Here is a 15,097-nt window from a genome sequence, read left to right as displayed (position 1 = left end):
TGAAATCATGTTTAATTCAATGTATTGAAATTTGAATTTGAATTTTAATGAATTTTGGGTTTTTCACTTCAATGCATTGGAATTGAATTGATAAAATGATTTGACTTGGGCATGAATTGAATTGGATTTGAATTAAAATCATTGTGGGATATGGAGCATTGGATTTGATTTGAAATCAATTTTCTGGAGTGAAATATAATTCATTCAAAATTACTTCATTGATCATGTTTATATTCTGGATATCAAGCAGCAGTTTAGGTTTTTTTTCGTAAAAAAAAAAAATATAATTCACCATCGGTAATCTGTTCTATAATTGTGTAAATCTTTTCAATTTATTCTGTGTATAGAAACTCGTTGAACTGAACCAAATTAAATCGTGATTATTGGCTGTTTTGAGTGCCATTTTGCCCTTTTGCACTGTTTTGTTGTTGACCTGTCATCCATATAAGGCAACTGCGTCGTGACGTCACGTGTACGCGGACATCATGATCAAACAGAGGTCAGGCTAACCAAGGTCATACGGAGATGTTCTTGTAAAACCATCACCAAAATATCGCCGTAAAAATCATTTCAGTGGATATTTTATGATAAATTCAAGCCTTGAATCAAATAAGGTACCCTTATGCATCATGTAGGTGTGATAATTTGACAAAATGGAGTTAATTTTGGATATAATTCGCGACTGGAAAGGTAGGTATAATTATATCAGTGCTGCCAGTGGATCGTGAGTACACAATGTAAAGGCTTACTCTGTGTTTTCAGTATTGTTGTGTACATCAGGTATGCAGTTAGTTCATGAGTTGTACATTTGTATGGTATGCATACATGTGTACAGTCTAGAGTACGAGTGCGTTGAAAAATACAAGTGTAAAAAATAAAACTACTACTATCTAATAAAGGATAGAGCTATCATTTCTTTTATTTATTTATTTGTTTATTTTTTTCTAAAAATGGGAAATACTACATCTTATACTAATATGCAGTAAACCTATATCTGGTTCCATACAGCAATACGCAGTATTGCTGTCTGGTAAGCAGGTACAATTGAGACGTCGTGAATTGAGACGCCGGAGCCGGTCAAACACAGAGGACTAGCCTACATCCCGTATCCTACTATCACTCAAACAAGCAAATCTCTTCACGAATTCACTCACCTTGCGATCCTACATCATCAGTTGAAACAAACATCTAAGTTTCCAAAAACAACTTTGTCATTCCTCAAAACTACAAGTAACTTCATTAATAAAAAATTGAAATCATACTATTACCCGTTATTGAAAATTTTGTTCGATTTATGTGAACCAAAAGAACGCATACGAGTCGAGTTCAGTTTACCAAAATGGTAGCTCCTGCCTCCTGGTCACCTCAGATATGACGTCAGTATCAAGCTGCTTATTAAACGGTGGATCGGATTGGTTGAAATCAACGCCACGTTTTTGACCTTACAGGGGTCAGAGATATGCATATTCATGTATGAAAACAGCGATGCGGATATAGTATCATCACCGGAACTGAATTTTTGCGACATTTTCGATGTTTGTACCGGGGAATTTCAGACACGGAGACTCCGCGGAGATTTCGAAAAATTCGTCCAAAGGTAACCAAAGGGTTGGGGATCGCATTTTTAACTATCACTAAATGTTTCGGAATTGAGGTCGGCTAAAAAGTAGACAGTTTCGGGGACTGTAATTGGTGTAGATGTCACATTTTGAACAGTGAGCGATAAGTGACCAATTTGATGCTCAGCGCAAGTGACTATCTTTACACAGGGTACAGTAAACCTTTGACGAGCGCGTATTGTAAGGATTCATCGCGTATTTACTGCGTTGGCCGTTGCACGCACTTGTCTATGATTGGCTGCTGAGGCGATCTGTTGTTGCCGAGTGGAAATTTATGAATGAACTGTGCGGCGTACGCGTTGTTAGCGCCGAATTTGCAACATCACGGTAGTCGCGCTCGTCAAAGCCTAAGGTTTGCTGCATTTTAGTATAATTTGTACATGGATCGATATGGGTTCCTACACTAGTCAACCAACAATGCCCCAAAACAGAGTATTGAAAACCAAAGTTTATTACTTCCGTGGTCCGAACTGTGCGCCAAGCGTAGACACAGAAGAAATAAACAATCACGCTGATTGGCTGATCAACGGACTTGACAACAAGCCGGTTGACCCATCATTGGTCGTCGGCGCGGCGCGTAGTAGGCGACCTTGTCACTTCTACGATCGCAATTCACCAGCGCTGCACCGGACCACGGAAGTAATAAAAATTAACTTCAGTACACCATGTTCATATTTGCTCGAGAACTCTAGCTTCGAATTTGCACACGATAGTTACGCATTCGATGCAATGCTAGAGTACTTTACTATGGTTTTTCGGTCGGACAGCGGTTCAATTTTTTACACCGGAGGTTATTTATTCTGTTTTATGTTGAAATTTGAATGAAAGAATATTTCGATGAGTCAACTGTATCTTTTGAGCAAGATTTGCATATTTTGGACAGTCTAAAATTTTGCTGAAGTGTAATTTTGGCAACATTTTTGATGCAATCGCCTGTCGTGATCGGCTGTGTTTACTTCTGACCTTCCATTGCTTTACACGGTGTCATGCTTCAGTGAATCCGACTAGATTTTGAATGCAAAGGTCTCTAGCCTAGAATGTGAAGCTATCGGTGAGCAAATTCTTGGCTAGAGTTCTCGAGCAAGTTCATATGGGCCATGAGTTGGTTTGTTTACATTGCAGTAATTCCCTCAGAATAGTCAATACAGATTCCAAACAGATAAAACTTACCTCAAATCAGTGTCAGTTGCCAAATTGACATGACATTGAATTTTATTTGCTCAATTTCATACCAAAATCTGAGGGCCGATGACCGGACCGATGACACACATTCGATGGGTGTAGGACATTACAATTTGTTCGAAAATTTCTAACTTTCGTATGAACAACCCCCGAACAACCGATAGCTTGTGATATGAAAGTTAGAACGTGGAAGGATTTGCGCTCATGTAACGTACCTTGTTTGGTACATGTACACGGTTGGCATGCATGCAGGTCCCAATATCATGCATATAAATAAAAACTTCTTCCTCAAGTTATTTATTGTCTCAAAAATATGAGGATATTATTCTTGACATATTAGTGACACCATGTGCTTTATTCCTTCATCAATTCATCATGACTTTACTCACAAAAAACGTCATTTTGTGCCAATTTTTCTCGAGTGATCGCCAGACATCGCACAGTCCCCATTGTAAATAGGTGATCAACGGAAGGGTATCACTAAGGCCCGGCAAAAAACATGATCTCGCTTTTCACGCCGCGATTCTCGCTATTAACCAACTATCTCGCTTTTTAAAAAGTTTCCAAGCAGTGCACTATAAAAATGTTGCTTTATGCCATAAAAGTTTGCCGAATTCCATTAAAATGCAGTTCCAACTTCGCCAAAGTGCAGAATTCAACAGCATTGCAAGCACAAGGTCGAGTGTAAAAGACATGCTTTACTCAATAAAAACTGACAATTCATTTCAAATGAGTTCAAGTTTAGGCCAAATATATTTATTGAATTACTGGAATATTTTGACTATATAACATAATTCAAGATCAAATTTTTGTCACTTTTTCTTCGACACCGGCCGGCCGTCGGCAGGTTTGTTTATTTCCATCTGACATTGTTCTGAACTATGAACTACAGGGTGGGCCATTAAAAAGTTCACACTTTTTTGATGGCTCATTTCTCAAAAGTGCAAACACATATTGAAATAAGTTGAACATATTTGTAAACCTCTACATGTATGTCTGGACTGTCATTGCTGAAAAGGGCATTAACATCCATGGTCTAATTACAAAATGGCGGCCATTTGGAGCAAGGGGGTCAAATACCACTTTGCACACACGTAAGTCAAATGGAGCGGATGATCACGCGATATATGGTGGTCGCTGGTTCACACCACAGTGGATTAGGAACAAAGGAAGAAAAATAACAGTACGCATGAAAGTTCTGTCAATATTTCTCTTGTAAATTAACCATATTTAAATAAATATTTCTTTTTCAAACAGAATATGTAGCCTTCCAGCTGAACAGAATATGTAACAGTAGCTTTAAATAATCTGCGCAGTTAACGTTTGTTTGCAGTCGCATTCTAGATAATGTGCATAATTTTATACCCAGTCTTCATGATGGTTATTGCACTATAACATAAATCTTATATAGAGATATAACGAGATAAATTTATAAATAGGTGTCAGGAATGTCTCTCCTTCTCTTCGAAATTATTTCTTCATATAGACACATGTAAACCGTAGCAGTGCTTCAATGGAAACGAAGTTATTTGTCTCAAATTGTCATGAAATTAAAAATATTGCACTAGAAAAGTAAGAATACAAGTAAAATCATATTTGACTCTGATAAAAATAGTTCTGTTCTTCATTACTGCTTATCATGGTTCCATAAAGTCACGTATTTATGCATGCCACAGTGAAAATGCTTCTGTCTTTAAAGTGTTCTTATCGTCCTTCAACGTGGCCTCCTTGCTCGCGAATACAAATCATCGCACGATCGTACATATGGTGAACTGCTTTTGAAGTAACCCTGGTGCGTCGGATCCTTGTGAACGCATCTGTAATACGTCTCCTCAGCTCCCGCAAATTCCTTGGCGGACCTTCGCATACACAGACGCCTTGACATCACCCCACAGCCAGAAGTCCAAAGGTGTCAGATCAGGACTCCTCGGAGGACCACTCCACATGATGTCCAAGGCCGACAACACGATGCGGAAACAACTCCTGCAATCTGTCTCTAACAGCGATAAGACCCATGCCCTGCGGATGGCCCTGTTCGCTTGCTGTCCAAATATTTGGACCAGTTGAGGCTCTAGTTGATCATTGATTATGTCAAGGTAAACGTTCCATTTATGTTCTGGTCAACGAATATCGGTCCTATCAACCGGTTGTTTCCTGTGACGGCTGCGAGAACACAAACTTTGCGTTTGTCATGTGGAACGTTAAAAGCAAAGTCTCTCGGATGATTGCCTTTCGGTGCATACATCCATACGTTTTGAGAAGAGACAGACCGTCCATTTGAAAGTTTGCCTCGTCAACAACAACAGCGGTATCAAGAAAGCGACATGCTCTGTTAACTAACCAGTTACAAAACTGAAGTCGCCGATTTGGATCTCCTGGTTGCAGTCCATGACGCTTAAGGATCTTGTAAGGGTGCCATTCGATATCATGAGTGATGATTCGCCTGAACGTTGTCCTTGGAATATAGGGACAATTGTTCCGTCGAGTACTCAATCTTGGGTTAGCTTGCAAATCCCTTCTAACATCGGCAATGTGATTGGCTGATCTTCCTGTTCGTGGTCTCCCACTGTTAGATTTGTTCCGATTGAGAACAGTTCCATGTAAGTGAAACTTTTGTTTAATATTATAGATGTGTCGGCGACTAGGAAGTCTGGTATTCGGAAACTGGTTCGCCATGCATTCAGGACAGAGCGCACCTTTCCGGTTCTTGAAATTTCCTCCTCGATGAAAATTGTTCCTCCTTTGTAAACTGCCGCATTTTGAACAGCAAGAATCACCTCAAAGTACTTACACGGGTATCTCTAACATGAATGACAAGAACGCACGCAAGGCATTTTAAATTTGAAGTTCCTCCAAAACTAGTGTATTTGTTATGTAAATGAGCATGTCCAATCAGCCTTTTGTGTCAATTTCACAGGTGAATGATTTTCAAAAAGTAAACAACTCACGCATGAGTCCGATGACCCCGGCAATGACACTCAAGTAAATGCATTATAGAGTCATCAAACTTTTTTAAAACTTGCTTAAGCCTAAAAACTTAATATGCATGATCATTGTCTATAGTCTTACGTGTGTGCAAAATGGTTTTTGACTTCTCTGCTTTAAATGGTCGCCATTTTGTTATTAGACCATGGATGTTAATGCCCTTTTCAGCAATGACAGTCCAGACATAGAGGTTTACAAATATGTTCAACTTATTTCAATATGTGTTTTCATTTCTGAGAAATAAGCCATCGAAAAAGTGTGAACCTTTTAATGGCCCACCCTGTATAGAGGGCAGCAAATTTTTGGATTTTTTTATTTTTTTTCGCATTTTCGGGCGTTTTGAAAGCTTCTTGTGCCATTTTTGGGGGGAAAATCTCGCTTTTCTCGCTTTTCAAAACTTTGGATCTCGTTTTTTACTTCAAAAAATTGCGTTTTTTGCCGGGGCCTAGGTATCACCATCAGTTTGCAATGACAAGTCAACCTTTGCAAATCGGGAGATGGATTGATTTGCCCAGCACTGGATTTTCTCAAATCTTTAATCACCGATGCAGTTGGCAGTTGTCAAAACATCTTTGATCAAGCAAGGTTGCAGAATTAAACGGACTCATAATATGGTCGGAATTTGTACTTCAGCGCCTGTGTTTCCGGTTAAAAGTAAGGAAACACTTCAGCTAAGATACATAAATGTTAGCCAAGCTAAATTGAAGCCAAACTGGACAATCTAAAAAATTGTTTTGCTGCGATGACTGACCGTGTTAATGTTATACTAGCAATCTCTATCTTCTATTCACACATTAACTATCGTGTCGTCGTGGATAGTAGATAGATTTCTCGATCAAATTACAATGTATGTAAAAAAGGCGAAATCAAATTTGTCATCAAACTCGGGCCTTGTCTTTTGAGGCGAGTGAGAGTGATCACTCGCCATCACTTGCCTAATGAAGCTGAGGAGAGCTTGTTATCACTCGCCTACATTTGGTGTTACGTGTACTATAAGTGATTAAAATCGCTCGCCTAGACACTACAGCTCACCTGACAAGTTTTGAGGAGAGTGATTTGTCACTCGCCAGCAATTTTCAAAAGACAAGGCCTGCTGGAAACTACACAGCGTTCGAAATAGGGCCGGTCAGCCGGCCATTGCCCTGTAACTTTTTGACCAGGCCGGTAACTTTCCTGACTAGCAGTCAAGTTGCCGGCCCGGCTGGCCGGTAACTTTTAAAAGCTTTTTTTTTAACTTTTAAAAGTTTTAGTTTTAAACATGATTCATGAATAATGCATCATCTATATGGTCTATCTGTCATTATTTGTTGAATTACTTACGAAGCACGGTATAAAATAAATTTAATAGTTTAAATCCCGATCTTGCCAGAAACATTTCAGCGGTCAAACCACCACTTCGACCAGCCTAAGTTTTATTCTGTGCATTATATTAGTACAAACATATTTTGTCATACTTATTTGTGACGAGATGCCGTTTTAAACAGCATGAGTCGGACTCTAGAGTCTCTGACATCAGTAATGTGGACCATGATCCAATTATGTAAGAAGTTTACGGTGGAGGGGCGTACTCGAATTACGTTTTGGTAGGGTGTGCCGCTGGAACTCTGAAACCCCTACCCGTTTTTGACTACCATCTTATTTCTCAAATCGAGACCCATGTTTGATTTTTTACCTAAAAAATCAAATCAAATCAAGACCCTGCATGTTTAAGGATTTTTTTTTCTCAAATCGAGACCCATGTTTAGGTATTTGTTGCAGTTGCCACTTTAGTTTGGACTCCAAAACTTACAACTGGGGTAAAACTACCCGTAGTAACCTACACGTCCCTAAGGTACCTATTCAGAATTATTATTATAATTATACAGTTCATTTTAAATATGCATGACAAATAATTCCTTGGTTTAAAACGTCACTATTTAACTTGTTGTTACTTGTAATTGGCGGAAATAATTTGATATGTGTCCCAGCTTATAATTTCCGTTTCAAAGCTAAGCTCTAAAAAGTTTTGGCCGGTAACTTTTCACCCGGGCCTGCAACTTTTCAGAGTTACAGGCCGGACTGGCCTGTAACCTTTTGAGGCATATTTCGAACACTGAAACTAGAATATTTATATCCCTAACCACTCGGGTATAAGCCCACCCCCCAAGATGGGCAATTTCAGTGCTTCAAAAATGGGGATGGGCTTATAAAAACGGAGGAGGGGCTAGTAGTTGAATTTAAAAATAAGAAAAATCTTCCCCATTTGTTTTATGGCCAATGTATCAGTAATTTCTATCATCTTTTTAATTTTTTTAAAATTTTAAGTATGGAATGTTAATTTTTAACTGATATTTTTTAAATATTTGTTCTTAAATGTGAAAGAAAAGCATTGATAAGATTTAAAAACTTAGCCAAAATGACTACTGGGCTTATAGGTGACCCCAAGCCGTTGACCTCCGTTGACAACAAATCTGATTCAGAAGTCAAATTTGTAGTTTTCTGTGGTTTGTCCCTTTTCAAATCGGCCAAAATACTACCATTTCTATAACTTCTCGACATAGGGCCTCCAGCTAACAACAAAAATAAAGACTCTCCTCGACATGTTTATGTGTTCAGCTTCACATAAAATGCAATTTTCGCCAAGTATTTTAATAACCTTTATTTTGCCGAAATCGGCCCAGAAATATGCTCGATTGGAGGTAAAAACAGAATGGTCAGCTCTGCTACTTGTACATAGTCTCCAATTAGTCGCTCTGCTACACGATCTATTGTGGGTTACACGTAGACAAAAGAATGATGACAGTTTACAACACAAAAGAATCTAACATCGAATTTTAAGCAGGTTTAATCTTCCCAATTGGGCACCTGTTTGGTGCATGTGGGGACCCAAAAATGGCCAACCAAATCCTGACCATGACTTGGCTCGTTGGATTCGTCTATTGCCCAAGTTATGTTTGAATTAATTATGACTTTAAAAGTTATCATAGGTTAGGCCTACATATAACAATAACTTGTTCAGCAATCAGCATATCAACATGGTCAACAAGGTAATTATTACCGGGGGTATCACCAATGAGGTCATATCAGTGGACTACTGAGCATAGCATGGTGTTTGGTTGCCTGTGAGTGCATAAATTGATATGTTGATAACAGATCTAACAATGTTGTAGAATCAAAATCTTCATTTTCATAGACTTATGATTGAAGTCAAAGTAATTATCTATCCTATCCCGTATCGTTTTATGGATAAAAATGTTATTGATGATACATGTATTATTGCTATCTTAAACATCAGTTTTGTCTTTTCAACAGGAAAAATCAGATGGAAAATAAAGTTTTTAGGGGCTAGCTAAAAATGTATAATATGGGCACATTGAACAATGTATCCCATATTTTGACGTGCACTTAAAGCATGGGTAAAAAGCAGAAAAGACAAAAGGACAGAACAATTTGGAGAACCGGGTAATGAATTGAAGAGTTGACAGGATACAGGAGTTATAGGAATTAATGCTTTTTGCTGTTCCGGTGTGCATGTTCTCATCATTGATGGTTTGGTGAACTGTTGTGTAACATGGATGTAAGCGTGATCCTAAAAATGCCTTTCACGGTGACCCAAACTAATTACGGCCATGTGTCCTGAACTCGCCACCATTAGTGTTACCGTACATCACAAATATTATGAATTTTACCCCAATCGAAGTTTCTAATTAGATGATCTCCACAATTACAATGTATCAACCCTAAACTAGCAAAAGTATACATTTTTGGAAAGCTGAAGGCATAAGCAATTCAAATATACACATTTCAACTCATTATACAGGGTGACCGTCAAGTTATACAGGGTGGAATAAAAAAGATTCAGATAAAAAATGGGTTACTTAATGCATTGCTTATTACCAACTTGCAGTAATAAACTGGAAGTAAACAACATTCATTTGGTTAGAGGATAAGGGGAGCCCAATTACTTTGGAAGAAACCAAAATCACAGCTGTTTGGTAATCTCGGAATACAGGGTGTCCCAAAGTATGTTCGAATTTTTTACAATTTACAGTATTTTGAACTGAAACATTTTGCCCCTAACCCAAACAGAAAAAAGTAAGTCCATATTTAGATTCCTTGTCAAATTCCATTTCAGAAAATCTATACTTTGACTATGGTAGGATAAGCAATTAAAATTTTACAGTAACTTAAAATTTGATTTTGAAGACATCCGCATTACTACTTACTACAGTGTTTAATATGAAAACGGGGAGTTTTGTATGGAAAAGTTTGTATTTTCTAGACTAAACCAATCATAAATGATTAAAAAGAATTAGTAGAATTGTTTAGCTGTAAGGTCATGGGTCTTTTAGATGCTAAATAGAGTCAAAATCCAATTTACAGCTTTTACAGAAGCAGATTATGCACAAAAAATATCAATCCCATAGAGTTTATGTGTACCACATCCCCCACCTCCACAAGTACATCCCCCACCTCCGCCACCCTGCCCAAGTGCCCATTCTGAATTCTATGAAGCACAGAGCCCCCCTCGGTATTAAAAAGGCTAACGGAATTCTTTTTACAGGGTTGAAAGTGCATTTTCTTTAGCAATAAAATGAGATTACAAGCATGACAATAACTTTTAAGCGGGCGTAAACGACGCACAGCCACGTAGAGCCTAATGATATTACGGGTGAACGACCGTAGACACGCTATGAGAGGTGGACGTAATAAATAGGCCTACGGGAAAAAGATGTGTGTACGGTTTATGGTATATGGGATGGGATAACGGGATTAGGCCTCCTAAATATCGTAAGGATACGGGATGAAGGAAGGAAGAAAAATAATAAAGAAAGAAGAAAAAGAAAGAAAGAGTGAGCAAGCTAAAAAGGAAATATGGGGTAACAGGGTTATGGTTTAGGGTAGGCAAGGCCTACATGTATTTAGAACATGTACAGTATTTAGGTAATAGCAATTCGGCGTGGTATGAAACGCCATTTAGGCCCTACACTGTTGGTAACCCACGCTTAAGAAAGGGTGGGTTTGAAGGGTCCACAAAATGCTTAAAAGGGTGGGTATGAAAAATTTCTGGTTAATATGTGTGTCCAAATATAAAGCGTGGTCACTGATAAAAAGGGTGGGTTTTGAGATCAACAATTGCAATCTCAAAGCTTACTGTAATTCCCAATTGAATGACACTAAATGAAAGCTTGAAACACAAAAAAAGTATTGAAATCCCATTCTGTTTGGTCATCTAAAACTTATGTAATTCTCTTTGGATGCAAATCTGCACCTCCTGGAACACCATAACCACTTATCTACATGTATGATCAGTAACCACGCTTAGAAAGGGCGGGTTTCGGAGTTTTGGTATAAAGGGTATAAAATAAAAAGGGTGGGTTTGAAATAAAAAGGGTGGGTTTGTAACACCACTGCCAACTGTGCGCTAGGCCTATAAATAGTCTCTATCATCATGTAATCTGTTCAGCGATTCTTTCGGTTTTAGTAATCGCTCCCGTTAACTCAACTAGCGGAGGCCCGCGCGGAGCGCGGGCATTCCGCTAGTTGTATGGTTATTTCAGATCCAAAACTATAATCATTGATAGGTTACATTTACCTGTACTTTCCTATTAATATTTAGCTTGGGAAAAACTTTATTTTTTTAAAAACCATGTCAGACAGAAATATTTGTTTGTTTGAGAATTTCGAAAGATGCAATGACAAATTCAATGTTTGTTTTGTTTCATATTGAAAGACAACTTGGTTGACTCGTACATGAGGTTATCATCAAAAAATGAATAAGACAAAGTGTACATCTCAAAGCACTGAAATTCTGTCCGCCATGGTGGAAATTTAGTATGGTGGAGAACAAAGGATGGTAGAAAAGAAAGATGCAATTTTTAAAACTAATTTCTTTTCAATTTGGTTTGGGAAGATGTTATGACACTACAAATGAAACTGGTTTTATTAAAATGTATGTAAACATTTCTAATATTTACCTCCTTGGTGACTAATTTTTGAAGCAGTGTCAATAAACAAGCTACTACAGAAATATGTTTTGAATTGATGAATATTTGCATTTCAAGAAAGTCTTCATGTTTTATTAATTCCACAGGTTTTAATCAGGGAACCAATTTCTTTAAGATGACGAACAAGTGCAATGTAGGTGAATTTACGCTACTCTGGCCAAGAACTTCTATTTAGTGGATGGCATGAGAATATTTTTACCAAGAAACAGGAAAAACTCTTGAAAGTATTTTATAAGAGCTCTACTGAAGTGAAGAAGAAAAAAACTGACTGTTACGTAGTGCATCATTGGTAGGTGCCGAGGGAAGAGCAATCGCTGGTCGGACCAAAGAGGAAAGGAAAGAACGCAGTGTGTCCAAGCTCTGTTAGCAGATGCTTGGCGTGTTGACAAGAAGAAAGAACTTGACATTTCTCCAACATGTGTTGGTGTGACAGATTAATGGCAAGTGTGGCCATCTTAGTGGCTACCTTGGCCACCATGTCATCATCATCTACAGGTTAGTATCCTCTTTTTATTACCGTACTGACGCGAGTATAGTCCCACCCCGTTTTTGGGTGAACATTTTTCAAAATTGGGGGGTGGGACTATACTCGAATTTCAAAAAAAAAATTTTTTTTTTTTTTAAGTTTTTTATTTTTTCTTTGTAGTGTCCCTGTATCTAGACCTAAATTCTAGGTTCATTCATTGTTGACCTAAAAAAAAAAAAAATTTCAAGATGTTTTGTATTTTTAATATGAAAATTGATAATTTGTATTCATGTCATACTCTATTAATGATTTCAAAATGCATTGATATCATTAATAGAGTATGACAAGAATACAAATTATCAATTTTCATATTAAAAATACAAAACATCTTGAATTTTTTTTTTTTTAGGTCAACCATGAATGATCCTAGCATTTAGGTCTCAGGTCCTGGGACACCCAAAGTCGAAATTTGCCTGACACTGGGTCCTGGTAGTAAAGCTCTTATTTTCACCCTTCATGAAAGAGATTGCTTGGCCATGCTTGTAAGGGCTCTTTATGGAATTCACTTACACAGGAAGGTGTGCGCCATCCTGCAGCTTTCCTGTGCTAGCCTTATTTTGTTAAAATCCTGTGTGATTATAACACTGCAATTAGCCACTTAAATTAGGAGCGCGCTTTCCTGGGTTGTGCGATGAGCCGTAGTCGGAGTAAATCTTCCCATTCGCCATGGACCACTTCAAAAGGCAGGGTGTATCACTGATGCATATAATCCATCCGTTTTATGACCGAGCTTTCCTGAGGCGCGCGCTTAGCGAGGGGAATCCTGCCTTCTTTCTGTGTGAAAACATGGTATGGTATTTCGATATGAGCCCTAAGGGATTGAACATGCTGCCAGTTTGTATTTACCCAACACTGCTGAGTCTAGTTACGTCGTTGAGTCATACAAGACAAAAATATTTTAAATGTGGGTCTACTAATTATAACATTTGACTGAGTCATTGTGTAACACAGTGCCAGGGAAATTGCTGTTGAAATCTTTGTGTAATTAATACGTATTAGCATAAAATTATTCAGTATCAGGGGGCCAGAATAGAGACCTTAGAATTTCCTTCAGGGGTCTGTGGCCAAATGATTATATGCCATTTATGGCATATATGGCATGCCATATAATATATGGCAGGCCATATATTTATATTATATGACATATATTATGGCATATACATTTGGCCACAGACCCCAGAAGGAAATTCTAGGGTCTGTGTTTGCAAAGTGATCAATGTGCTTGTACAATGTATGCATGTAATGTAGTTTATAATATCCCATTGTGACATCCAAACAACCGATCGCCGAGACCACACAAGGGCGGAGTTAAGGAGAGGTGCACCCATCGCCCCCCTAAATTTGTGTGGGCGCCGAGTCGCGGTGGCTCGGTGCCCCTCCTATTAAAAATTCCCCGGGAAAATTCCTGGATCCGCCCCTGCCACATGTCACTCACATGTTAATCAACTTGAGTTGTTATATGATCACATCGCATATATAAATTTGTATAATTGCATAAAAACTTTCCACTGTCAGTGAGGATGGACAAACATCACAAACTACATGTAAGTAGTTTAATCTGCACTCATGTGCTTGTCTGCACTTATTTCAACTTCACACCTTAAACTTGGCTGACATCCAATTCGAGTGCTTTGCTGAAGAGGTTTAGATCTAGGAAAAAATGAGGCCAGGTCGAGGTTGGGGTAATGGCATGTAAGTGGGACAAGCATTTTATTATGTTTGTCTCTAGAGAAACAATTGCGAGGCGGCGTTGAGCGCGCAACGAACGGTGGAGTTGGTATTGGTATCAAACTGTGCACGGGGCTGGCTACATGTTTGTCCAGTTTCTACTCGATTCTAAGAGGGATAAATTAGGGTGCTGCACGTACATGTAATGTAAAGTCTGTACAGTTCATCTACATAAAACATAATTTATAATTTGATATTTAAAGTCATTTTCAGAGAACACACAGCCAAAAGTGGAGGGGGGGGGGGGCATGGTGGCCTAGCGATATGGACTAGACTCATAATTGGTGTGTTGCGCAGGCATGAGAATTTTCCTTTCTTAAAAGGAATTCCTTTTTTTTGCCCTTTTTCCATGTTTTTATTTCTTTTTAGCTTGTTTTGAGCATTTTTGCCATATTTTATGCACTTTTCCCTTTTTTCAGACTTTTTTTCATTGAAATGAAATTCCCATGACTTGTTGCAGGTTCGAGCCCCAGTGGCACCATCATGTTGTGCCCTTAGACATGATCCTAGCATCCCTTTTGACATTTTTCAATAGTATCCATCCACAGAAAATGCTTTTTCCCAAAATATCTGTGATTCCAATTTTGTGTTTGCGAGTTATGATCATGTGTCTTATACTGCTCCATAGGCCACTGTATTGTAATTTTGTTCTGGTGTACCAAAAATTTGACAATATTTTTGTTAAACAAATTAATCTGCAAGAATTGTTTTTATACAAAACATTATTAAACTCAGGAACTAAAATGCAAATTTTTATGAAGTTAAATTTTTAACTTCACATACATGTAAATATAATATCACTAAAGTACATTTAATGTGAATTGAACCAGAACAAAGAACTAGGGCCGGATTTACAAGTGGGCTAGATATGCCCAGGTCCAGGGCCCCCAGATTTTGGGGCCCCAAAATGAACATATTCTCTTCTCTTATATTGAAATGCTTGGTTATAATTTGCCAAAAACTATGTTGTATTTAATCCCAGCATGGGTCCATAAGCAGACCCCTGGACCCCATGCCAAAAGGTTCACCCTGCACAGTATCATCTTGCTCTATGGTGGGACAGAGGCCCT

At 38.2% G+C, this 15,097-nt stretch overlaps 1 protein-coding gene across 1 annotated transcript in view; it reads left to right on the top strand.

Moving 5' to 3' along the window:
- Nucleotides 1-508: 508 nt before the first annotated feature.
- Nucleotides 509-15,097, top strand: part of LOC140137154 (transforming growth factor beta receptor type 3-like) — a 64,874-nt gene continuing 50,285 nt past the window's right edge. The window contains exons 1-2 of the mRNA XM_072158808.1: nt 509-690; nt 11,860-12,268. Coding sequence (XP_072014909.1) covers nt 12,190-12,268 — 79 coding nt within the window. The 5' untranslated portion in view covers nt 509-690; nt 11,860-12,189. The remainder of the gene's footprint in view (nt 691-11,859; nt 12,269-15,097) is intronic.

The sequence above is a fragment of the Amphiura filiformis genome, chromosome 17 (genome assembly GCF_039555335.1).
Source record: "Amphiura filiformis chromosome 17, Afil_fr2py, whole genome shotgun sequence".
Lineage (NCBI taxonomy): Eukaryota > Metazoa > Echinodermata > Ophiuroidea > Amphilepidida > Amphiuridae > Amphiura > Amphiura filiformis.
The sequence above is the reverse complement of the archived record's forward strand: the minus strand, read 5'-3'. Positions and strand labels throughout refer to the sequence as shown.